Source organism: Chaetura pelagica, unplaced genomic scaffold, assembly GCF_000747805.2.
Source record: "Chaetura pelagica isolate M959 unplaced genomic scaffold, ChaPel_1.0 scaffold473, whole genome shotgun sequence".
NCBI classification, from domain to species: Eukaryota; Metazoa; Chordata; class Aves; order Apodiformes; family Apodidae; genus Chaetura; species Chaetura pelagica.
In genome coordinates, this window is record NW_009952890.1 from 161,490 (window position 1) to 188,118 (window position 26,629).

The 26,629-nt window shown below is 37.9% G+C and overlaps 1 protein-coding gene across 1 annotated transcript in view; it reads left to right on the plus strand.

Annotated features, from left to right (window-relative positions):
- Positions 1 to 26,187, plus strand: part of AGTPBP1 (ATP/GTP binding protein 1) — a 56,972-nt gene extending 30,785 nt beyond the window's left edge. Inside the window, exons 21-25 of the mRNA XM_009995462.1 lie at positions 736 to 865; positions 1,215 to 1,346; positions 3,013 to 3,189; positions 8,124 to 8,284; positions 26,010 to 26,187. Coding sequence (XP_009993764.1) covers positions 736 to 865; positions 1,215 to 1,346; positions 3,013 to 3,189; positions 8,124 to 8,284; positions 26,010 to 26,187 — 778 coding nt within the window. The remainder of the gene's footprint in view (positions 1 to 735; positions 866 to 1,214; positions 1,347 to 3,012; positions 3,190 to 8,123; positions 8,285 to 26,009) is intronic.
- Positions 26,188 to 26,629: the final 442 nt, after the last annotated feature.

Here is a 26,629-nt window from a genome sequence, read left to right on the forward strand (position 1 = left end):
TGCAAAAGATTTTACATAATTTTTCTCCTTTTTTCAAATTATACTTGTTAGAAGTGTGTTATGGAAATGGCTGTTGTCAAATGTTACGAAATGGGGGAAAGTTAGTAGGTGTGCAAGAGAAAAGGTAAGAGGTTACCTTGATTTAGCCAAAGTTATCAACGGTAATTCACTTACTAGTCTTCTAAGAAGTGTAAAGGATATTTTAGAACCTTTTGATGCTGCTGTGAGTAAACAGTCTATGTTTACTTAGTTACAGGGAATTAATATGAAATGGAAATTTTGGTATGGTGGATCTAAAGTTCCTTCTTACCTAGTTATGGGTAGTATTTTAAAGGTTTTATGAATAAAATAATCAAACTGATTATGGATTTGAGTAGAACTCTGTATTTATGTGTAAAAGCACGTATATAATGGAATACCGAGAATTAAATAATTCAGAATATTAGGGAAAATTTAATACAGGGACAGTTTAGAAATCTATCCCAGCAGTAACATTCTAAAGACAACTTTAGAACATTCTAAAGACTTCTCATTTATTTTTAGGTTTTCTATAATATAACTTTAAAAACCCAAGCACTTCTCTTATTTGGCATGTTAGAAAACTGAAGTTGGTCTCTTACCAGACTCCTTCCAAAGAAGGAGAGGTGATGAGGAAGAATTGAGGTGGAGGGGAGACTTATTTAAAAGTACATTAATACAGACTACATGATGCCTTTTTCCACCTCTCCACAATAGCCACCGTTGCTCTTTAAGTGGAGAAGATTTAAACAGGCAGTGGCAAAATCCAAATCCAGATCTGCATCCCACTATTTACCATGCTAAAGGGTTACTGCAATATCTGGCTGCTATAAAACGCTTACCTTTGGTGAGTATGTGTATGTAAGCAATTCTAAATCTTTCTGACATTGTGTAGCTAGTCTGTAAAGAAAACATTTTAATATGGTCTTGTAAATTTTGTCACACTTAAATTTTACTCTGAGAACTGGACTTCTGCAAACCTTTAGATCTAAATCTATCTCCTTTGCTAGGGTAGAAGGTTAAACCTTCCTTAGATGAATCCAACATTTTTTTGTCTTAATGCACAAGTTAATTCTGTAAGGAGTTGTGTTTCCTAATTCTTTGGAACTTTCTCGACAGTACAAATTTTTTTTTTTAATTTGTCCTTTTATTACTTTTATAAAATGTTAATTGTTTTGCCAAATGGTTTACTGCAGGTCTACTGTGATTATCATGGTCACTCCCGTAAAAAGAATGTATTTATGTATGGCTGCAGCATTAAAGAGACAATGTGGCACACAAATGTTAATGCTGTCTCTTGTGACCTGGTGGAAGACCCTGGTTACAGGGTAAGTTTGCCATTTGTACCTTTTTCGCTTGACACAAATTTGGAATGTACCTTTCAGATAACTTCCCAATATTATTCTGTACACATAGTGACTTTATACCATAAACAGACTTACTTAGAATGATCGCTTTTTAGTTCATGGGTGTACTTCAAAGTATTTTGAGAGCTGTAAACATTGTAGACTAATACAGCTAAGGATTTAATGCTGGTAGACTGCTTGATCTTGGGAGTCTTTGTACCAATATGTACTTTTCAAAAAAGTGTTCAACATTACCATTATAGTAAATACGTGGAAAATAGGCTTCTGTACGTTTCTATAATTACTGGATAAAAAAAGTCATTTAAGCCTGGCAAGTAATATTCTAGCAACAAGAAAATAAAAATACTGAATTGCTCTGAGAATGCTAATTTTTGTATGTGGATAGGAAAGGTTCCACCTGTAAAGATGTGTAGTTAAGGTATGTGCCCCTATGCATATAGATAATAAACTTGCACAAGTAACGTCCACTGCATTGCTTAAAAAAATTCTTCAAGACTTAAAAAGACGTGTTTCCTGTTTCTTCTGTGTAGCTCCACTGCCGCCTTGTGGCGATTGCTCATCTGTGCAACCTAGTGCGTCCAAACCCTGCCCTTTTTTGAGATGCACATTAAAGTGCTTCGTATGCGTCCGTGAATGTAAATGAGTACAGATACTTCATATTTTTTTCTCATATCTCACTGACTTTTGAAAAGGTTCTTTTTCTCCTTGATTTTCTTGTGTGACTTCTTTTGGATGCTGAGTCTGATGCTATTCATGCCTGCTCCTCAACATGTTTATATGGGGTTTTGTCACTTCAGCCTGCATTACCATAGCACAGAAGAGACCACAGGCAGTAATAGTTGTGGGAAAAGCCTTCATCTGAAATGTTTGGGCAGCCTTGCACTATTAATGGTATTCATACTGCTGAAATAATAAATTCAAAGTGGTCATGTGTTTAGGCTTAACTGATACAAATCACAGAATCTTCATGCTTGGAAAAGACCTCTAAGATCACTCTATCTGTCAACCTCTCTGCCCTAAAATATTAATTAAAAAAATATTTTTTTTAAAAAAGCAGGCCCACTAGAGCTCCTCAGATGGTGACTTCACCACCTCCTAGGGCAGACCATTCCAGTGCCTGATCACTCTTTCAGTAAAGGAATTCTTTATAATGTGTAGTATAACCTCCCTTGTTGCAACTTCAGGCCATTTCCTCGGGTCTTATGATTAACTTAAGAGAAGAGGTCAACACTCACTCACTACATCCTTCTTTGAGGTAGTTGTCAAGAGCAATTAGGTCTTCCTTCATCCTCCTCCAAACTAAACAGTCCCAATTCCCTCAGCCTCTCCACACAGGACTCATTCTCCAGCCCCATCACCAGCTTGCATGCCCTTCTGTGGACATACTTCAGCACCTCGATGTCCTTCTTGTAGCAAGGGGCCCAGAACTAAACACAGTACTTGAGTACCTGTTGTCAGTTGAACATAACAGGGTTTGAAAACTCAAGATAGAGAAATATTTTCCTACTTGTTCTGTAAATTAATTTTGTAGCAAAATTTTCAGGTTGCAGTTTGTGATTTGAGTATTTCCCTTCTTCCATAAGTGAAATAAAACAGTCTCTGTGTTTTTCAATTTTCCTTCCTGCAGACACTCCCCAAGATCCTGAGTCAAACTGCCCCAGCATTCTGCATGGGCAGCTGCAGCTTTGTAGTGGAGAAGTCCAAGGAATCAACAGCACGAGTTGTTGTCTGGAGAGAGATAGGCGTACAAAGGAGCTACACCATGGAAAGCACTTTGTGTGGATGTGACCAGGGCAAATATAAGGTAAGAAAATACATCAATTAAACTGCTTTTGCTTTATAATTTCTTCCATTTGCATTGGTATCTTATTCTATAACTCCACTTGCTTGCTTGCTTTAAACTTACAAATCTCTTCTAAGATCTCTGTGTGTGCTAATGTTAGAGTGAGATTACATAATTTACAATATTACAGGTTGTATAACAGTCTTCATCTGTCACTTAATTCCCGCCTCCCAGTATGTTATGCTTATTGGCTCTCTCAGAAAGATTAATATTAATTACTGCTTGTAACACATATGCATGCATGTATTTAAAAAAAAATCAGAACTGTTCTTTCCAGTAGGTTATTAAAATTTGGTGGTAACAGATGCCAATACTAGAATAAAAACTTCTATACAGGTGGCAGTTTCAGACTTCTTCATGGCAGTTCATGGTTCTTCAGCAGCAGTGTCCCTTGCAGAATTTTCCAGTGTAGCTTATAAATCAAAACACTTTCATATCAGGTTACCTACAAAACTGAAAATTGCATATCTCTGAACTCATCATAGTTGTTTGACTTCTTCACTTAAAACTTTTTTTCAATTTGTCTCTGTCAAAAATGTTAATAGATACTTGAACAGGTGACCCTGTTTGTAGTTTTCGCATTACTAGAAAACTTAAAAGAAAATATTTCATAAGGAGAAAAGGGGGATCACCAACCCAGCATCTATCTGATCTTTAACTTCTGTCACTGTGTTAAATTTGGTTACAAATTGAAGCAAGTTTTTTAAATGAGCATTCATGGAAGACATCAGTTTTCTCTGCTTGAAAGTAGGACTTAAAACTGCTAACCAAGAAAATTACCACAAGCCAAAAATATGGTGCATCAAAAAAAGATCAGAAGGCTGGGATCAAGGACAAGGAGGAGGGACGGGAACAAAAAAAAACAAAAGAAAAAATGCTGGAACAAGGTGTATTTAATGTATCCTCCAACACCCATGCATATCTCCCTAGACAGAGGAAGACACATCTTTTGGGAGGAATTTCAGTAGGTCTGTAACTACTAAATGAATTATTTTATTTTTGTCAACTAATAACAGAAGTATTCCCCTATTCTCAGAATATTACTTTATTCCTCAGATGACTTTGTTATGAAACTTCAAAAATTAGAATTCATCCAACTTGCTTATTTTGAAATTTCCAGAATATTCTTACAAACATGAACCTTCATGGCTTTAACAATGTTGCTACAGAACATTCTTAAAACAGGTGAATCGAAGATGCTTTGTGAAACAGTTTTCAAGATGGTGAACCTGCAAAGTCCCATTTATTCAAAAGGGAAGAGTATTCTTGTATGTGATATAAACTAGCGGATGAGATCAAATTGCTGTCCTGTCATTCATTTTATTTGCAATAAAACAGTTGCGAGGTCTTAGTCATTCTCTGAACATACAGGAAGATTCTTCATTTGTTCTTTTGCTCAGACTTACTAAGAAAATGTATCTAAAAGGCCAAGGTGACTGGACAACAAGAAGAGAGCAGTATTTCTCCAATGAGAAGATCAAATAGATGAAAAGGCTCAGTGTCTTTTTTTGTAGAGGGAGTGGGACCAGCAACTCTGAGAAAAATGGTGGTATAAATGAGATTGCATTTTCCTGAATTTAGGATCCCTGGAGACCAAGTTCTCTCTTGAAGCAATCTTTAACAGCTTGTATGGGGTCTTCAGAGTGTGTTGAGAATTAAGGCTGCAAATATTTCTCAGTCATTTATGATTCAAGGTACTGAAAAGGAAATGCTCAGGCAAAAAGATGTTCTAGGATCTACTATGCAAGATAATTATGATGCCGGGTGAAAGTACAATTTCTTCAATAATTAAAACCATCTGAAAACGGTTATCACTCCCTTTCCTGATTGGAAATTATTGAGAGTATTAATTAATTTCTAGGCTAATTAAAAATATTTGATTATCTGGAAATTTTATGATGCACTTAAAAGAACAACACCTCAGGAGATGAGGATTCAATAACAAGCTTTTCAGTTACCATGATACTTCAGTTGTTACGTTTTGACTACTCAAAAATGATCACATCTTTGTAGTCTCTGCTGAACAAGAAGGCAGAAGAACAAGATGATGTTTTACTGTCCAGCTGACTTCTTAAATCTTGGTATGACTGTTTTCAGTTTACTAAATACACATTGCAGGAAGATTCTTCTCAACTTGAGGTCACAGCGTGTTATGGCTTTGTTTTGCGTCTTTGTTTTCAGGTAGCAAAGCTCATCACTGAGACACCCTGTTAATGTGAAGGTACTTCCATGACATGCTTGGTAAGGAAGATGAACCAGCCATCTTAAGTGTTATTGTCTGGAAGAAAGACAGTTGTATAAAATGTAAAGAAAAAGGAATAAAATGTGGTGCACGTTAAAAACACAAAAAAATGAAGCAAAAACAACAAAAAAAAGCAGCTGCTTCCAGATGGCTTGTGCTTATAAGCAATGCTTGTAACACCTACGGAGCTTTATTGGGCCACAGTTCAAGGTACCATTACAATAGCTGAAGATGATTAGAAGATCAGGAAGATGAGTGTAATCAATGCTTAAGTGAAAATGAACTTCACTTCATTTCCCTTATTTAGAGCAACTGATTTTTACTGTTTCCTGAAACAGACTCTGGGCCTCTTCTTTCATGGAAGTTAAGCAATTTGGCAGATGGAAGAATAAAAATGGATTAACAAGTTTGGTATTTGGTGGCTGTGTGGTATATGAGATAAGGAAGCGACAGAAGTGAATCCAGACTTAGGTCCAATGTTTTACTGCACATACATAGACCTTTCAGTATACTAAGTTCGAACTTCATTGTCCAAGCACTTCAGAATTATCCACATCCAATATGATCTGCCTAGGTGTCTCTTTAGTTACATCCTCTTTCCACTGTCCTGAAAATAGCAGCCACGGAACATGCACACGCTATTGACCTTTCTAACAATTGTCTTGGCACTTTCTTTCATACTATGCTCTTACCCTTTTTCAACTCAGAGTCACTCCTATTATACTGTCTTTGAGGAACCTGCCAACTAATGGTAACTTCTTCAGCAAGAGATGTAGACAATGGTTGGAAAAGTTTCTCATGTGTGTAACAGTGAGATTGCTGTTACCCTTCTTCCTCTTCTGCATACTTGTTGCCTCTTGTCCTTAATGTTATTTTAATCTCTTTGGGCCAGGGACTGTCTTCCTGTGATTAGCGTAGTGGAGCCCCAGCTTTGATTGGGGTCTTCGAAAGTTACTGACGTGCAAACAAATACTAAACAAAAACAAAAAATTGGCCTCTGTGGATAAGGTACTGCACTGGGAGTGAGGAGAACTGATTTCTGTTCCCACCGGGGCCAGTGACATGCTGTGAGACACTGTGCAAATCGCTTCAACCCTCTCTGCCTCCATTTCTCCATCAGTAAAGTGAGGATAATTCTTCCTTTATTAATAAAGTACTTTGAAACCTACAGCACAAAAGCATTATAAAAGAGGTAAGTAGTATTAATATTAACAATAACAATCAAATATCCAACTATTATTCACAGGTTTCTGTACCCTTTGGGTGGAGGATGGCACTATTTAGAATAGTGGATATAGCTTTACCTCTCTTGTTACTAAATAGCACCTTGCTTATGAGCACTACTGAGGAAATAAAAAAACTTGCAAAAAGAAAATAAAACTATATGTTTGTAAAATGTCTGTATGTTGAAAAGACAAGTACATTATATGCAGACTGTGTCATTTCTGGAGCAACATAATACTTTCTTTTTAAAACTTGCATTTGAAAATACAGCATCAGTGGGGAACTTACACAAAGATTTTGTGTGTGGTTTTTAGTAGAAAAATTCTTACTCATTCTTTTTGTTCTGTGTATTTTCCTACTTGACGACTTAGCTTACCACCACCTCCTGGTTCTTTTGCTTACTTGCTTGTATTGTCAAGCTCCTTTTTAACTACCCTGTATCCTAAGAGGTTTAGAAGATCCAAACTGAAATCCTTTTAAATTCTCCTGAGACGTAGAAGTTGAAAAGGGGAAGATTGAGTTGGCTTGTGATGTTAAATTTGTTAGCGTCTATACAGTCAGTACTAATAATTCCTTAATTGTTGAGGGTCACTCTGCAATACCATTCTCTTTTTATAAAGTAGTTGAGGTCAAAGCTTCTGTCCATACATACTGTACCTCTGACTAAATTAGAGTGTAGAATTATCTGATGGGCAGCTTCATAACAATTCTAAACTTGTAGAATTTTTCATAATTTCTACCTCCTAAATGGTCTTTGCAGAGGAAAATGCCTTGGCATGTCATTTGAGTTAAAAAATAGTTATGGCTTTTGATACTTGTTTTTAATTGCTAAATGTGTGAACAAAACTAACACATGTACCTTCTTTCTAATTTAGAGGAGGGGAAGAGATAATGTGTGTCAAGGAGTAACTTTGTTACCTTCAATAGTCTTAATTATGTGTCAGAACGTAGTAAGGAACTTGATCACAGATGCAGTATTAACTTATTTTTTTCCTTCTGTTGGACATTTGAAGAGTCTTGAATTTGAAATCTTAGTATTTGAAATTCCTTTTAATAAACTTTGTTGCAGGTTTTAAAGAAAATGTATACATATAAATTTGGAGGTAATCTCCTCTCTTCCAGTGCCACTGCACTGGGTAAAGTTCTGTTAGTATTGATGAACTAGAAGTGTAGACTAGGAAGCTCCAAAGAAATGTAGATGTGTCCAGAAATGTTTATTCAACCTTAGAGGAATCATGGAGTTCTTCTTTGAGTTTTCTCTGACACTTTTCCTAAGTATTCACTCTACAGTTCTTACCTGTTCTGTCTTTAGACCAAGAAAGTATATTAAATAAAATAATGAAATGTGTTTTAAATAGTAATTCTGCAGTATGTGTGGATCTATCTGCCTGTACCTATTTTGTCTTTTTAAATCTTATTTTTAAATTAGGGATTGCAGATAGGGACAAGAGAACTGGAGGAAATGGGAGCAAAGTTCTGTGTTGGCTTACTGCGTTTAAAAAGAATGTCCTCGCCTTTGAAATACAATCTGCCTTCTAGTCTGTTGGATATTGAAAATGAGCTGATTGAGTCAAGCTGTAAAGTGACAAGGTATTACATATTTATTATATTTACTTTTTTTTTCAGGAAAAATTTTGGTTTTTCAAGTTAAGGTAAAGATTCTCTCAAAAATGTGCTTCCAGTTGTCAAAAATAATATTATGTATTCTGACCTGTTAATGTAACAATAATCTGAATATATTGGAAATGTATTGCATTGATTCAATGGATTCAAATGTTTAAAGAAAACAGTAAATACAGAGTTATGTGTCACATTTATTGCTGGGATAAATGCTGGCAATTTTAATGTCATCAGGGAGTTGTTTTATGCAGTAAAACTCAGTAGGTCTTAGGTCTCAGTTGTCCCTGAGAGCTTTTTTTTATTTATTGCTGGTTATGTACTAATAAAGTATTAAGAAAGACTTAAAGTACATGAGTTAAGGCACTGGAAGAAGTAAGGTTTTCTTCCAGACTTTTTTTTTCTTTCTTTTTTTCTCCTTTGGTAGAGGTATATAACAACATTTAGAGCATTTAAGATATGTGAAATAATGTTTGGGTCACAAAAGAAATGAACTGCATCTGCTCAGTAACTAGCTTATTAGGTTGCCAATTCTTAAAGCTCTAGATAGGCTTGCAAAATTATGCATACCGTTGTGTATTTCCATTAATGTAATTCATCACTGAACTATCCATATGTAAATGGTATTTGGGAATACAAATAAGTGATTTCAAATGTACAAGCGTTTCTTCCTGAAAATCTGATTAGAGATTAAATAAAGCAGAGTTCCAGACTTGATAAAAGCATTAGTTTAGAAAAGGGTAAGATTTGCATACTGTAATATATTACCACTTGGCATACTTAGAGCTAAAAAGATTTTTATAGTGGCCTTGGATGTAGCTCCAACTCAGCAAAAGCAATACTGTGGAAATTTGGGGAAAAAATGAAAGTTGTTATTTTTGTGCAACTGAAACAAGGTGGTGCTTGAGACCAAGGCTTTCCGTAGATGCTAGATTAAGAATAAATTTGTAGATCAAGCAAGACTAGCAGACATTTGGGAGAGCACCTGTGGTACCCTATGGAAGTGGGAGATTATGTTTAATTCCAGCATTTAATCACCTACATGTTGTCGGAATGTTGAATACTGAGAAAGACTGGAACTTGTGTTCATGCTTAGCATTTACAGACAGTAATGAAAACTGCGGTATAAACAAGATAGAAGTCTGTAAGAGCAATAGGAGTGATAATAGGAGAGCAACTTGAGGAAGTGGTTAAAAGTGAATGAAGAGTATCTGGGGTGTTTAGGTATCTATGGCTCCAGTATGGCTGGACCCCCCAGTATCATTTGCTCACTGGGACAGCAATAAAAATATTCTAGTGGCTGAGATAGTCAGAAAAATGCTACGGACCAACCCACCCCCACCAGTGTGTAATCCTCTCTGAAGTGTAGGTAGGCTCACAGGGAGAGAGTCATATGGTTGATGCTGATAAAAAGCAGAAAGTGCAGGTATGGCTGTTGAAATGACATTAACATAGTGTGTCCTTTGCTAGTGAAATACAGCATTTTAATCACTAAGAACACCTTGGTGTTCTTTACTGTACTGATGTAACATTAATACCAAAACAATGATAGCAGCAGAGAGCTGTGCTCAGCATTCATAACATCATTGTTCAGTGTATCAGTCTAATTTTCATTTACATTATAAGAATTACTATCAGCCTTGTAAGATATAGTTTGAAAGTGTAAGTAGACAATTAGTGTCTTTGCTTTTGCAAGTGTAAAACCGTATTTCACTATCTCTGTAGCATGTTAAATATATTGGCAGGGAGGGATAAACTGTGAATGGTTTTGAACTCTCTTTTATTCCTTCCCAGGTTGAAAAGCTGGCAATTAGAATGAATTTGTGTAATTATCTGCTGTGCTGTAAAAAATCCCTTGCTTGCCCCTTTTTGTAGCATAGTAGTTAATGAGCAGTACTACAGGGACATTAGCACAGAAAATCTACTGCTGCTGCTGTTATACTGACATAGTTGATCATCAGGTAGCTATGGAAGGCAGTTCTCTTGGCCTAAGCTTTTGCATTAGGAAAACACAGACTGAGTGGGTAATGTTTAATAGACAAGAATCAGCCTAAGGAGAAAAACATCTGAATTGCTTATGTATTGTTTTATATGAGTTGCCAGGGATTCTGGGTATGTATGATCTGCAGATAACCTGTTTAGAATTGTTATTGAATATATGAGGAACTTACTGTCTGATAGACATTTCAGTTGTTCTTTGGTGTGAGATGTGTTAGAAAAAGAGACCAACACTTGAGAAGTGAAAATTGTGAACTGCCAAGTAAGTGTGTAGATGTTTAAAAAAAGACCTGTAACACACCTCAGATAGATACATTCCTTGACATAAAGCCTGGGGGGCAAGGGACAATGTCTTGTACTGTAAAAGTCTTGAGAAAAATCATGAGGTAGAATTCCATCATTGTGATACAGGGAGTCTTACTATAGAAAATGGCTTTCTTCACCTTAGTCTTTATTAGCAAGATCAACTTTCAGTAATCTGGGGACCCAGTGACTGGGTAAGGTCTGGAGCAAGGAAGACTTGGTAGAAGAGGAGCAACAGGTTGGAGAATACTTACGCAAACTTAAATAAGTCCTTATGTCCTGATGAGGAGCACTCAGAAGTGCTAAAGGAGCTGGCTGCTGTCACTGCGAGGACCTCCTTGATAATCTTTGAATGATGATGGTGATTGGGTCAGATGCATGAAGAATAGTGGAAAGCAAATGTCATGCCTATGTTCAAGAGGTCTAGAAGGAGGACCCAGGGAACTAGACGCTGGTCAGCCTTACCTTGGTTCCTGGGAAGGTAATGAAACTACTAAAAGGAAAGCAGAGATTCACTGAGTGATATTGTGGTTGCCCAACCTGATAACCTTCTACAGTGAAATGACTGGCTGGTTAGATGAAGGAGATGAAGTGGGTGTTGTCTTCCTCAACTTCAGTAAGGTTTTGACACTGTCTGCCATAGGATGTGTATAGAGGAGCTGATGAAGTATGGGCTGGATGACCAGACAGTGAGGTGGATTGAGAAACACTGGGCCCAGAGGGTGATGATCAGAAGCACGAAGTCTGATTAAAGGCTAGTACCTAGAGGTTTACCCCAGGGCAAAATACTGGGTCTGAATCCTGTTTAACATGTATGCTAATAATTTGGACAGTGGAGTGAAGTCTACACTCAAGTTTCCAGATGACGCCAAACTAGGAGAGGCTGATCCAGAGGGACCTTCATAGGCTATAGAAATGGGCTGAAAGGAATCTTACAAGGCTCAGCAAGCAGTGCGAAGTCCTGCACCTGTGTAGGAACAAGCCCATGCACAATACCTGAGGGCTGGCCATCTGGAAAGCAGCTTTACAGAAAAGGCCATGGGGGTCATAGTAGACATCAAGTTGAACACAAGCCAGCCATGTGCCATGGCTGTGAAGAATGCTAGTGGTATCCTGGGCTTCACTAAAAGGAGTGTAGCCAGCTTGTTGAAGCATGTGTTTCTTCCCCTCTCCTCAGCACTGGTAAGGCCACATGTGGAGTGCTATATCCAGCCTTGGTTTCCTCAATAAAAGTGAGACATGGACACACTGGGGAGAGTCCAGTGAGGGGCCCTCAAAGATGATGAAGGGACTGAAGTGTCTCCTATAGGAGGAAGGCCGGGAGAGCAGAGACTGTTAGTTCGGAGAAGAGAACATTCAAAGAGGACATCTTATCAGGGTCTACAAATACCTGAAGGGTACCTGAAAATGAGATAGAGCCAGGTTGTTTACAGAGCTGTGTCTGATGACAGGATAAGAGGCAATGAACTCAAACTGTAGTGGAAATTCCATTTAAACATTATATACACATAATGGCTATATATATGTGTATATATATATATATGTATATATTTGTTGTGAAGGTGCTCAAGCACTGGAACAGGTTTCTCATGGAGGATATGGAAACTTTATCCCTGGATATTCAAATGTTGTCTGGACACATTTATTGGCAACCTGCTGTAGGTGGCCCTGCTTGAGCAGAGGTGTTGGACAAGATGTCCTCAAAAGACAGTCATCATTTTGTGGGAAGCTTCAATATTAAGTACTAATTCAGGTCATTAGATTACAAGGTTGTAAAATTGCAATCTAGTTACATTTTTCTCCCTCAGATCTTTCACAACTAAGCTCATGATTGCTTGGCATTTTTGCCGTATATGCTTTCCTAATTCTGTAAATGTGACTTTGGCTGGATGGCCACACTCAGACAGTTGTGGTTCAGTGTCCCAGTGGAAGCAAGTGGCAAGTGGTGTTCTTCAGGGTCAGTATTGCGGCCAGTTTAACGTCTTTGTTGGAGACATGAACAGTGGGATTGAGTATATCCTCAGAAGTTTGCTGATGATCCCAAGCTTTGTGGAGTAGTTGATACCCAAGAGGGAAGGGAGACCATCCAGAGGGACCCTGACAGGCTGGAGACATGGGCCAGTGCCAACCTCATGAAGTTCAACAAGGCCAAGTGCAAGGTCCTGCACCTGGGTTGGTGCAACCCCAGGCACAAATACAGGCTTGGGGGAGTATGGCTGGAGAGCAGTCCTGAGGAGAACGACTTGGGGGTGGTAGCAGATGAGAAGTTTGACATGAGCTACCAGTGTGTGCTGGAGCCCAGAGAGCCAGTTGTGTCCTGGGCTGCATCAAAGAAGTGTGACCAGCAGGGCCAGGGAGGGGATTCTGCTCCTCTGCTTTGGTGAGACCCCACCTGAATACTGTGTACAGTTCTGGTGCCCTCAGCACAAGAAAGACATGGGGCTGTTGAAGAGGGTCCAGAAGATGATCCAAGGGCTGGTTCACCTCTTCTATGAAGACAGGCTGAGAGAGTTGGGACTATTCAGCCTGGAGGAGAGAAGGGGAGACACCTTCCAGTGCCTGGGGTGCTACAGGAAAGCTTTTCACCAAAGAGGGCAGTGACAGGACAAAGTGTAATGGTTTGAAACTGAAAGAGAATAGATTGAGGTTGGACATAGGAAGAATGAGGGCAGTAAAAGGTGCTAGAACGGGTTGCCCATGGAGGATGTTGATGCCCCCTCCCTGGAGGTGTTTAAAGCCAGGTTGGATGAGGCTTTGTGCAGCCTGGTATAGTGACACCTCACACTAAGAGATGTCCCTGCTTATAGCAGGGAGTTTGGAACTACATGGTCTTTAATGTCCCTTCCAATGTATGGTTCTATGATTTCTTCCATAAATACAGGCTGGCTGTAAGTCAGTCTCAGCAGTTATTTGGATGGCCTCTAAACAATAGCCTTTCAGTAAGAGAATGTATTGCTGTCTTTTGTGTGTTGGTGAAGCATTGTTGAATTTCAAAACTGTAATACTGACATTTTACACCTATTTATCATACTTTCCAGTTTCTGAAAATTTTACTTTTTTTTTTTTATTTGCATCTATTCTTATATGCTAATGAGACTATAATATTTTTTCCATCTAGAAGTGTATAACTTTGTCATTTTTATTAGAGCAAAACTTCAGTATAAATACATCTCTTTGAAATACTAAGCCTTGATTAAGTAATTTTGAATCAAGAAGTAGCTGGAATTAATTTTCAGAGTGGCTTTGAAAAGCTGCCCTAGATAGCCACATAACTTTACATTAATAGCTGGCTCAGATACAGAACCTGTATTTTACATTGTCTCTCCAGAGAAAGTTACCACTGCAGTTCACAGGTGGTTAGTGGCTGTACTTTGCAAAAAGAATATATTTATATATGCTGGATTTCTTGGTTTGTTAATGATGTTATTCATGATTGTGTCTTTAAAAGAGCTCATACCTATGTCACTCCCCAATAGTAACTGCCAGAGAGCTAAAGACACATGAGAAACACTTCAGTATTGGAATATGACAAAAAAGGTTAAGGAGTCATATACCAGCCAGCCTTCTAACATAATGATTTGCATGAAGACATGCACAAAAAAATCCAGTTCTATAGGTATCTAAGTAAAAGTGAATAAAAAAAAGTTACTGTATAGTTCATAACCTTGTTTCCACGGTAGTGAGGGAGAAGGAACTGGTAATCCTTCAGGGGCATTAAGACTGAAATATGTTGTGTATTTATACCTGACTCGCTATCTGTTCTGAACCCATCTTAAAAGTGGTTTGATAATAGTAATTATTAATACAGACTTACTTAATTGTATTCTGTGGAAATCCTTTTTATTTAAAAAGTGGAAGTGGAATCAGATACTTAATGAAAATAGTTTTCAGAGGAAGGTGCAAACTGTACTTCTGTCTGTGTCACTACTGAAATCCTGATCTACTATCACACTGTCCCTTTTTTCAAGTGTGAATTTTCTTAAACTTTATGCATAACTACAGAAACCTTATGTAGAGTCCCTGATTTGTCTGTACCTGTTGATGCTTCATCAGAGTTGTTTAACTAAATTTACCTAAGCAATCATTTCTAATTAAAAACATTTAAAAATATTTAATTACAGAATGCTTAGACTAGCAAAATGTTCCTCTAGTAAATCTAGAACCATATGGTTAGGTTTTATTTTCTGGTTTTTAATTCTAATTTTAGTATCTTTCTGAGACAGGAATGACCCATCTCTGTAAATTGTAATAGGAATTTGTTATAACTGGTTTAACTCTCTGTATTTTGACACTTGTTCTGTCTGATATAGAAGTATGTACATCAGTTTTGCGTAAGTAGGAAACTATAATTTTGTTCACAATACCTCCACTATTAGGAATAAAAATTCCTTATAATTATTTATGTTTGTACATTATCTTCTTCCATTCTTAGCTAAAGGGATTAATACAGCCATAGATGGAATTATGAGATGAAAAGTTTTGCAGTATACATTGGGCTATTAGACTATTTTCCTCAGTTATGTGGACACGTCTGTCTAAAGCAGAGCAAAATCATCCTGCTCCCCAACAAATATAACAATTGAGACAGATATCTGGGGGTCCAATTTCCTATCTTTGATAGCACTCATTGCATGTCTCAGAACAAAGTTCAAAAATCTGTGCAGTTTATCAATGATGGTACTCAAAGGGGAAATGACATGCCATTTATTTGTAGGGTCTGCCTTATATTCAGATCTAATACACATACTATGTTCCTCTATTCTGGATATTATTTAAAATAAAGTTTAATATAACAGTCTTTTAAAATTAATTCTATTGAAATCCACTTCGTACTGCCTCAGAAAGTATCGAAGGAGGGCATAGTAGGTAGGTCTTGAGATCTTCCCTCCTAAAAAACAAAACAATTTTAACTGCCAAAGAGAAGTGTGATATAGCATGGATTTTCCCCTGGTCTTTTGTTTTGGGGGTTTTTGGGGGGGGCTGGCAGTAGGTTCTATTTAAGCAGTAATTTTATATGATCTCTGAAAGAGTTTTCAAGGCAATATTTCCCTTCTAAATTAAAAAAAGTTCATTGAGATTGCATAATCATAATTTTTCTTGTCATCTTGGGAGTGTGAGATGCACTCAAGAATGTTTTGCTAGAAGGCTACAACAAATGTCCATAGATGCAATAAGTACCAGCTCCTAGTGAGAACCACTAATAAGGCTCAGCAAACTCTTCAGCTCTCTGCTTTTCCTCTGTCTCAGTCTAATGATAATGAAAGGTACAGAAGCCCATTGCTGGTACTTCTAGGCACTCCTACAGCGCTGAAGAACAGAGGAGCTGGGATTATTAGCTGTAGGAGACCTCACTGCTGTTTGGAGGAGGTTTGCTTAGTAGGGTTTATTTTCTGCCCACCCACAATAAAGATTTGGCTACTTACCCATGCAGCAAAAGTCCTTCTCTTTGTAAGTATCAGGAAATAGATTTAAATGTAGTATTTTTTTCTCTACTTCATTGTGCTTTAAAGAACAGTTTTTTATTAATGCCTCTTGAAAACTGTATGCCAAATCTGTGAAATCAGTTGTCCATTTGTCCTTTGATTCAATCCTTGTATCCAAAGTGCAGAAGTTTTAGTGTTTCTGTGCTGTTCTAGAGAAGATACTTAAAATATCTTTCAGCTGTGGTGATTTCTTATTAGGTATATATCTGTTTGAGTCCTGGAAGCATACAAAGAGCCTCTATTGGGTACATTTTATAAGGTTTAATTTGTATTCCTCTTCAGAGGCAGTCATGGGTCAGAAGATAGTCACACAGTTCTTTCCATTACAGGCCCAGACTTACATTCTTATTATTCAATTATAATAAAAGTACTGCTTATCTTTCCTTGTACTTACATGATTGATGGCTCGTTAAATATTCTTGAGAGATTAATGAGAAGCTACCTACAGAAAATGCAGGTAAAAATTCAGCAGTATAAAGGGAGTAGTTTTTGCACAACAGTAATATGCCTGTAATGTTAAGAGTAGAGAGATGAGTAAGATTGTGTGTACTTCCTTTCTAGTTGGGGTGTTACCGGTATTAGTTTTTACAAAAACACAATTTTAATCCATTGGAGGATAAGCAGGCAAGACAGAAGCACTGCTTTTATTTTTTGCAAAGACTTTGAGGGTTTCTCAAATACTTTTTTGTTTTACTGGTTGTACTTAAAATGACCAAGTTAATGTTAATATTTAAAAATACACCTCCAGTATTTCATTACACATATGTTCAGTTTCCATGAGTTCCTTTTGAACCATGTCTGAAACATATTTGACTTAAGAAAAATAAAAAATAAATAGATTTATTTCCCTCTGGCAGTGCTCTTTAACATTTTAAGTGATGAATTAAACACTTCATTTTGCTTTAATTATTTCAATCACATTTGCCAATGTTTTTCCCCCAGTTCCAAATGGAAAAGATTAGACTAAAACTAATACTGATCTTGTAGTAAGAATTACAGTTGTTATGCTGACAGGTTTGATAGGGTCTGTATGAAATGAAAAAAAAAAAACATGACTGCAGTCAAAACTGGCAGGACTTACTGAAATTATCTTTTGCACAATAACGTGACCTGTTTTTGGAAATTCTAATAGTTTCATTGATTGTTTTGAGGCTCATTGGTTGGTTCTAGAACATGGTATATTTTTTGTTAATTTGATTTAATTATAGCAGAGAAACAGACTGAGCTTTTGGGACCCAGAATGTCTAGAAAATGGTAGAAAAAGTAGACTGCCAAAAGGATCTGTGAGGAAGAAAAAAAACTATGCAAAATCCATTTCCTGCACTTAGTCTTACACTTGAGAACAAACATCAGACTGGTGGAGCAAGAAGTGAGGGGTGTATGCTGTGAGAAAGTCTGGAAGATCTCACAAATGGTGTCTCTCTGGGCTGCCAGAAGGAAACTGAATTTGTCCTACTTTATTTCCCATCTCTGTAATAACCCATAAACAGACATTTGCATACTTCTTCTCTCCTTCATCTGCGAGTAAAAGCTTTTTCCTTCCACTGGGAAGGATTGTCCTGCACTGTTTGAGCTTCTATTGGCCTTTATTCCAGCACCTAAGGAGTACAACTTGGTTAAAAATAGGGCATCTTGTGCTGCAACTTTCGTCCTGTCTGTCCCTTTCAGAAGGCTGGAATAAAAAGCAATCAAAGGTGAGACACACAATTTCGCTGGTGGGCCTGATGGCAGTGCCCAAACATCAAGACCCTCCTCTGGCTTCACTAAAAATCATTGCTTTTAATTCTATGTAGACTATAACATTGGAGTACTGTTAGTCTTCTTTACGGCAAAATAAACTAGTGAACTGAGAGTGGAGGGGAAGTGTGATGAACAGGTTGTATATATTTTTAAACTATTTTCCAAGCTTTTCTTCCACTCCTGGTGGTATGATGCACATATTAGTGGGGGCTACAGTCAGTGATTGTTGAATCTAACTTAATTACTCCAGTTTTGAGTTTCACAAAATGCATTTCAGGGTGACAGCATGAAGGAAGTGTTGAGATTATTAAGCTGCGAAGTGAAATTCTTTAACTCTAAAAGTGGGGATATTTGAAAACAGGACTTAAATGGGATTTGGATACCCAGCTTCTTAGGGCTTTGAAAAGGGTTGGACATCTTGTTCTCCTCTTTAACCTTGGACATTTCCTTGAGGAAGTATCCTTCCTAGTTGGGAAAAACACACAGTTGAAGAGCTCCTGAAGGGAACTGCACATGTAGCTGCATGTGTGACATTGCCTACTGTAGCAGATTTGCTGATCCCTGTAAGACAATGTAGACCCTGAAGGGAAATTAAAATGAAAACTATGGAGAAGCAATTCCTTTGTGATACTTCTTGACTCTCTTACTCCTCTAAAATTTTTGCTCCCCTGGCAGTGCAGTTTTAAAAGGCATCATTAGTTCTTCAGATTTTTCTCTCCTTCCTTTCCCAGCTCCCCGAGTAGCTGCAACTCTCCATAGTTTGGCAGAAAGTATTTCTCAGTTTTTTTCTTCCAAATTTTTAAAACACATAGACTTCCCCTGTAGTCTCGGAAAACTGCTGATCTCCATGGGGTTTAAATTGATAATGGTTGTGTCTAGCTTCTGGATTAATTTCTCTGTAATTGAGTCACATGAGTAATGAAAACTCCAAGAATATCTTTTGAGAGACAAAGAAAATTTTCTTTTTGAAAAATACCATACTGGTGAATGGGTTTATTTTTTAGCATGTTTGAAACATTAATGTATATAAGGAAAAAAAAGTAAGATATTGTCATTAAAAATAATAATTAAAAATATGTTTTAGAAAAAAGATATGTTAATTCCTATATTCAGTGTATTCAGTGGCAGGTGATGTAGAAAATACTCTTTTTTTAATGAATGAGATATTTTTAAACTTCTTCATAAACACGAAGACCACAGTATTGTATTGGGTATATTAATTAGGTATTTAGGAGTTCATCTTTTTACCCAAAAAAATGTTAAGTAAAATCTGCAAAACTTCAGGGTTTTGTACAGCATTGCCTTTTAACTGCCATGGCTTCAAAGAAAGTACACAGATTATAATATCCCTTACATTACAGAACTGTAGTTGTGTGATAAACTACCTCTGCTAACCCAGGAAAAAGAATGGTTTCCTTTTAAAAGGAAAATCAGGAGGTATAGGGGTGGAGGAAGAGGGATTATTGAGCAAGTTAATTAGAAACAGCTCAAGGGAAAAGTTAGGAAATTAAAATCCACAGAATCAGCATGACGGCAGCTAAAAATATGTTGTCACAAGATATACTAAGGCAGGTGATGTAGAAAATACTCTTTTTTTAATGAATGAGATATTTTTAAACTTCTTCATAAACACGAAGACCACAGTATTGTATTGGGTATATTAATTAGGTATTTAGGAGTTCATCTTTTTACCCAAAAAAATGTTAAGTAAAATCTGCAAAACTTCAGGGTTTTGTACAGCATTGCCTTTTAACTGCCATGGCTTCAAAGAAAGTACACAGATTATAATATCCCTTACATTACAGAACTGTAGTTGTGTGATAAACTACCTCTGCTAACCCAGGAAAAAGAATGGTTTCCTTTTAAAAGGAAAATCAGGAGGTATAGGGGTGGAGGAAGAGGGATTATTGAGCAAGTTAATTAGAAACAGCTCAAGGGAAAAGTTAGGAAATTAAAATCCACAGAATCAGCATGACGGCAGCTAAAAATATGTTGTCACAAGATATACTAAGGGTGAGGAGCAGCAGCAGGGAGGCATATAAAGAATTTGATTACACAGCAAGAACTTCTTTCAGGTGTTTTGATTTCTCCATTTCTTGTCACCCAGCCTCAGTAAAACAGTAAAGTAATACACTTTGCAGAATCATGCTGTCTTTTAGAACAAAGATTGCTGTAGAGTCAAATATCCAAGGTTAACATTTGCTACTTCAGAAGAAAACATACCTTGGAAATAGAAATGTATGTGAGTAGTATGCAACATAGATTTTTTTTCTTTTGAATGTAGAAAATCCTTGAATAAAATTTTATAAGAAATGAAGACTCAAGATTAAGGGAAAGTGAAAAAAAATCTTAATAAATATAATAGTATCATGTAGAATGGTTAAGGTTGGAAGGGATCTTAAAGATCATCAGGTTCCACCCTCCCTGCTATAAGCAGGGACACTAGACTAGGCTGCACAAAGCCTCATCGAACCTGGCCTTGAACACCTCCATGGAGGGTGCTTCCATAACCTCCCTAGGCAACCTATTCTAGCACCTCACTGTCCTCATGGTGTGGAGCTTCTTCCTGATGTCCAACCAAACTCTTGCAGTTTCAAACCATTACTGCTTGTCCCATCACTGCCTCTCTGGTGAAAAGCCCTTCCCCAGCTTTCCTGTAGCCCGCCCAGGCACTGGAAAGTGCTCTAAAGTCTCCCCGGAGTCTTCTCTTCTCCAGGATGAACAGCCCCAACCCGCTCAGCCTGTCTTCATAGCAGAGGTGCTCCACGTCCTTGATCATCTTGGTGGCCCTTCTCTGGACCCTCTCCAACAGCTCCATGTCTTTCTTGTGCTGAGGGCACCAGAACTGTACACAGTGCTCCAGGTGGGGTCTCACCAGAGCAGAGCAGAGGGGCAGAATCCCCTCCCTGGCCCTGCTGGCCACACTTCTTTGATGCAGCCCAGGACACAACTGGCTCTCTGGGCTCCAGCACACACTGGTAGCTCATGTCAAACTTCTCATCTGCTACCACCCCCAAGTCGTTCTCCTCAGGACTGCTCTCCAGCCATACTCCCCCAAGCCTGTATTTGTGCCTGGGGTTGCACCAACCCAGGTGCAGGACCTTGCACTTGGCCTTGTTGAACTTCATGAGGTTGGCACTGGCCCATGTCTCCAGCCTGTCAGGGTCCCTCTGGATGGTCTCCCTTCCCTCTTGGGTATCAACTACTCCACACAGCTTGGTATTGTCAGCAGACCTGCTGAGGGGACACTCAGTCCCACTGTCCATGTCTCCAACAAAGACGTTGGACAACACTGGTCCCAATACTGACCCCTGAGGGACACCACTCGTCACTTGTTTCCACTGGGACACTGAACTACAGACCACAATTCTCTGGGTGAGGCCATCCAGACAATCTCTTATCCACCGAGTGGTCCATCTGTCAAATCCATGTCTCGTCAGTTTGGAGACCAGGATGTTGTGTGGGACAGTATCAAATTATTTGCACAAATCCAGATGACATCAGTAGCTCTGCCACCATCCACCATCTCTGTTGCCTTGTTACAGAAGGCCACCAAATTGGTCAGACATGAGTTGCCCTTAGTGAATCCATGTTGGATGTCACCAATCATAATAATAATAATATTTATTTTCAGTAATACAGGATTGAGATGTCATGGTTCATTTTCCTGGATGGTAGCAGACATGTAAGATTATTATGAGGCAAATTTCAGAACCAGTTTCTACATTAGAAGTGTATGTAATTTTGAAAATAAGATCTTGTCATCTATTCTAACAGTACTTTTATTGACTAGAGAAACTAATTTATAATGTTGATATTTATTTTAATAAATGGGAAATATCAATGAAAAGCATCCCTCAGTTTTGGATAGAGAATTTTAAATGTACAAATACCAGAGCAAAATTCTAAAATATGTTACATCAGACATACTTTACAACTGTGTACAGTGGTTGAATTTCTAGAAGCTCGGAGCTTACAGATACGTGGCCATTTCTTGTCACCCAGCCTCAGTAAAACAGTAAAGTAATACACTTTGCAGAATCATGCTGTCTTTTAGAACAAAGATTGCTGTAGAGTCAAATATCCAAGGTTAACATTTGCTACTTCAGAAGAAAACATACCTTGGAAATAGAAATGTATGTGAGTAGTATGCAACATAGATTTTTTTTCTTTTGAATGTAGAAAATCCTTGAATAAAATTTTATAAGAAATGAAGACTCAAGATTAAGGGAAAGTGAAAAAAAATCTTAATAAATATAATAGTATCATGTAGAATGGTTAAGGTTGGAAGGGATCTTAAAGATCATCAGGTTCCAACCTCCCTGCTATAAGCAGGGACACTAGACTAGGCTGCACAAAGCCTCATCGAACCTGGCCTTGAACACCTCCATGGAGGGTGCTTCCATAACCTCCCTAGGCAACCTATTCTAGCACCTCACTGTCCTCATGGTGTGGAGCTTCTTCCTGATGTCCAACCAAACTCTTGCAGTTTCAAACCATTACTGCTTGTCCCATCACTGCCTCTCTGGTGAAAAGCCCTTCCCCAGCTTTCCTGTAGCCCGCCCAGGCACTGGAAAGTGCTCTAAAGTCTCCCCGGAGTCTTCTCTTCTCCAGGATGAACAGCCCCAACCCGCTCAGCCTGTCTTCATAGCAGAGGTGCTCCACGTCCTTGATCATCTTGGTGGCCCTTCTCTGGACCCTCTCCAACAGCTCCATGTCTTTCTTGTGCTGAGGGCACCAGAACTGTACACAGTGCTCCAGGTGGGGTCTCACCAGAGCAGAGCAGAGGGGCAGAATCCCCTCCCTGGCCCTGCTGGCCACACTTCTTTGATGCAGCCCAGGACACAACTGGCTCTCTGGGCTCCAGCACACACTGGTAGCTCATGTCAAACTTCTCATCTGCTACCACCCCCAAGTCGTTCTCCTCAGGACTGCTCTCCAGCCATACTCCCCCAAGCCTGTATTTGTGCCTGGGGTTGCACCAACCCAGGTGCAGGACCTTGCACTTGGCCTTGTTGAACTTCATGAGGTTGGCACTGGCCCATGTCTCCAGCCTGTCAGGGTCCCTCTGGATGGTCTCCCTTCCCTCTTGGGTATCAACTACTCCACACAGCTTGGTATTGTCAGCAGACCTGCTGAGGGGACACTCAGTCCCACTGTCCATGTCTCCAACAAAGACGTTGGACAACACTGGTCCCAATACTGACCCCTGAGGGACACCACTCGTCACTTGTTTCCACTGGGACACTGAACTACAGACCACAATTCTCTGGGTGAGGCCATCCAGACAATCTCTTATCCACCGAGTGGTCCATCTGTCAAATCCATGTCTCGTCAGTTTGGAGACCAGGATGTTGTGTGGGACAGTATCAAATTATTTGCACAAATCCAGATGACATCAGTAGCTCTGCCACCATCCACCATCTCTGTTGCCTTGTTACAGAAGGCCACCAAATTGGTCAGACATGAGTTGCCCTTAGTGAATCCATGTTGGATGTCACCAATCATAATAATAATAATATTTATTTTCAGTAATACAGGATTGAGATGTCATGGTTCATTTTCCTGGATGGTAGCAGACATGTAAGATTATTATGAGGCAAATTTCAGAACCAGTTTCTACATTAGAAGTGTATGTAATTTTGAAAATAAGATCTTGTCATCTATTCTAACAGTACTTTTATTGACTAGAGAAACTAATTTATAATGTTGATATTTATTTTAATAAATGGGAAATATCAATGAAAAGCATCCCTCAGTTTTGGATAGAGAATTTTAAATGTACAAATACCAGAGCAAAATTCTAAAATATGTTACATCAGACATACTTTACAACTGTGTACAGTGGTTGAATTTCTAGAAGCTCGGAGCTTACAGATACGTGGATAAGTAATACGAATTTATTCAAATATAACAAAAATATCTTTTGAGTACAATATAAAATAGGACATAATCTATGAACTGACAAGCCGCTTTGGAAAGGTCATCTGTGTGGTTTGTTTGTGTGTCTAGTTCTGTGTTTTCTCCTTAAAATAGGTTTTGCTGGCTGCTTTTTAAAATTGGATTAGCTATGTGAGTTTAATTTCCAAGTAATGACACTTAGTAAAAAGAGTGTAGAGAATTTAGAGCTTTACTATTTATTTTATACCTCAGTAACATGAATTTTTATAAGTGCCTACTGTAATGCATTAACAGCCCACTGTCAGAGGTTAATAAAATATTTGTCATTGACATAGCTCATTGTAGTTCTCTGTTTCAGTATTTAGAATTATTAGTTAATATTGGGCCAACATTCAGATTTAATGGCTCCATTTCCTGTGAATTGAATTACATACTCTATCCTGCAATTGCAGTGTGGATCCTTGCTTATGAAAGCTAACAAATCAACATCTGTGTTAAGTGACTAGAAAAAGAATTTGCAGAAAAGCTGTGCACTTGTTGGAATGTTCTGGTGAAGCTCCTTTTGTTTTTTAAATAAATTAAGCATTAGAACTTTTTTTTCCCTCCCCCAAAATATTTTTTTACTTAGCTGTGTTGGTAGGTAGTGACTTCCTAGGGTGGAAAGCATCACAGGATCAAAGCACAGAAAAAATTCTACTCCTTGCTGGTTCTACCACCTGTTCTTCATGCAGAGCATGTATCCTTATGGTATGTTTGGTTCCCCACCTGTAACATAAAGAAGTATTTTAGCAAAGGTACTGGTTCTTTTCTTCACTCTTTGGTCTCTTAAATGGACACAATTTTGCTTAAACACCCAGTTAATTGACCAACATGGTGAGTTATTGTCCTGGTTACAGCTGAAATATTTGAAAGTATTTAGGTTTTTGGAGCATTCCTTTTTATATGGTTTAGTGAACCTTAACATAGATTTCTTAAAACATAAATCCAGAGTCTGTGACTTAATTGAATTTTTGATATATTTTTTTATTATTATTTTAGGGCTTCTTTGTTTTCTAAGCTAAGATTAAAAATTCTCAGTTGTTCTTCCCCCAATATTGGGATTAACTGTCAACAGCACAAAACAGTACAGTGTAGCATGTCATTGAAGCTACAGGTAGAGAAAGAATACTGTGAAATCTATTTATATTGAATAGAGATTGCATTGCAGTTTTCATGTGGTCTACTTAAGCTCCTAAAAGAGCTAACCTTGAAAGACTTTTAGGAAAGAGCAGTGATTAATCCTTGTAAGTGTAAAGTGACAGCCAAGCTAGGCCATTGAGTGACTTAAGACAAAATTAATCAAAATTCATATGCATTTCCACAATAAATATTTTTATAACTACCCTGTATTCTTTCTCAATAAGAACATTCTCACTGGTTTATATGAGTATGATTTTATTATGATGCAAAACCTTTGTAGGACTTCATCTGAATAGAAAATTACTTATGAAATATTTAGGAATACTTAGTGCTTTTAAGCAGCTAGCTTTTGAAGTCATAAGGGAGGTTAGTTAGGGTCTGGAAAACACTTCTTTTTCCCCCCTCTTCTCTCCTCTGTCCTAGGGAGGGGAGAGGATCCAAATGGTACAGACCATCCTGCGGGCCATGGCTCAGTTCCTTAAACCCACTCACTGCCTCTGAGTTGCAAGGCTTAAAATAGAAATTTAACATTCAAGTGTGAGAGGACTTGGTATGAATTAAGCGATTAATATGTGAATGTAATCTTAGTTGTAGGCTTTAATGTGACTCCTTGTTTTGTCATTTCCAGTATGTACAGTGTAATTGCTCACAATGCTTGTCAGTAAAATGGGTGTTTTATTAAAGTACAGAAGTTTCTCAATTGAATTTTTAGAATCCTATCTGTATTTCACTTTGTTTATACCTTAGACCAAATATTTCTTTATGTAGTTGTATCCTTCTGCAGCAACTTCTGATACTACCATAATTATATAAAGTTCTGACAGGCCATTATTGCAGGTCTGTAATGTGTAGCTAATTTATCATGGCACATGGGGATAACGACTTGTGTGTGACTGACTAATTAGTTCAGGGTCTTACAAACATGGTATTGGCTCCCCGTTGTTTCATGTGCAATTAAAAAATCAATACTATTTCAGGTAAACTCCTTTCCTGAGGTAATTTTTGGATTATTGTATGTCAGGATGAGCATGATCTGAATGTATTGTTCCAAATAAAACTTTTAACATGATTAATGCGAGTTTTTTTCGTTATAGCCCTACTACATATGTTTTGGATGAAGATGAGCCTCGTTTCCTTGAAGAAGTTGATTACAGTGCAGAGAGTAATGATGATCAAGACATTGAACTGGGTGATAATGCGGGTGATTATGAGGCATCTAATCAAGAAGACATACTTTCAGACTCAGATCCAACAAGGATACTCCTTTCTTGAACTATCTATACAGCCTGGATTTTCATAGTCAAATACTTTCTGGCTACCAAGTCTACAAAGGGGATATATTTAAGGAAACACAGATAACTGGGGCCTGCCTAGCTCGAGGACAATAAATATTTCTGATAAATTGGCAGTTTTTTTACTCAAGGAGTTCTGTGTTTTCTTTTAGCACTAAATAGATACAGTTATTTACTGGCTTGTTTTCTACTAAATGGCACCGCATGAAATTTTGTGTCCTTAAATCCTGTCTGCAGAAAAATGGATTATAATTTGTGGTGTGTCAGAGTGCAGAGATTAATTCTTTGTGGTACGGTTCTTTGAGCTGCTTCATGAAAAATATGTATGTACAGATTTTCTAACTTAATTTGTGTATGTGTATGTATATGCGCGTGTGTTTACTGAAGTGAAGAGGTTATTTTTCAACACTATTTCAAAGATA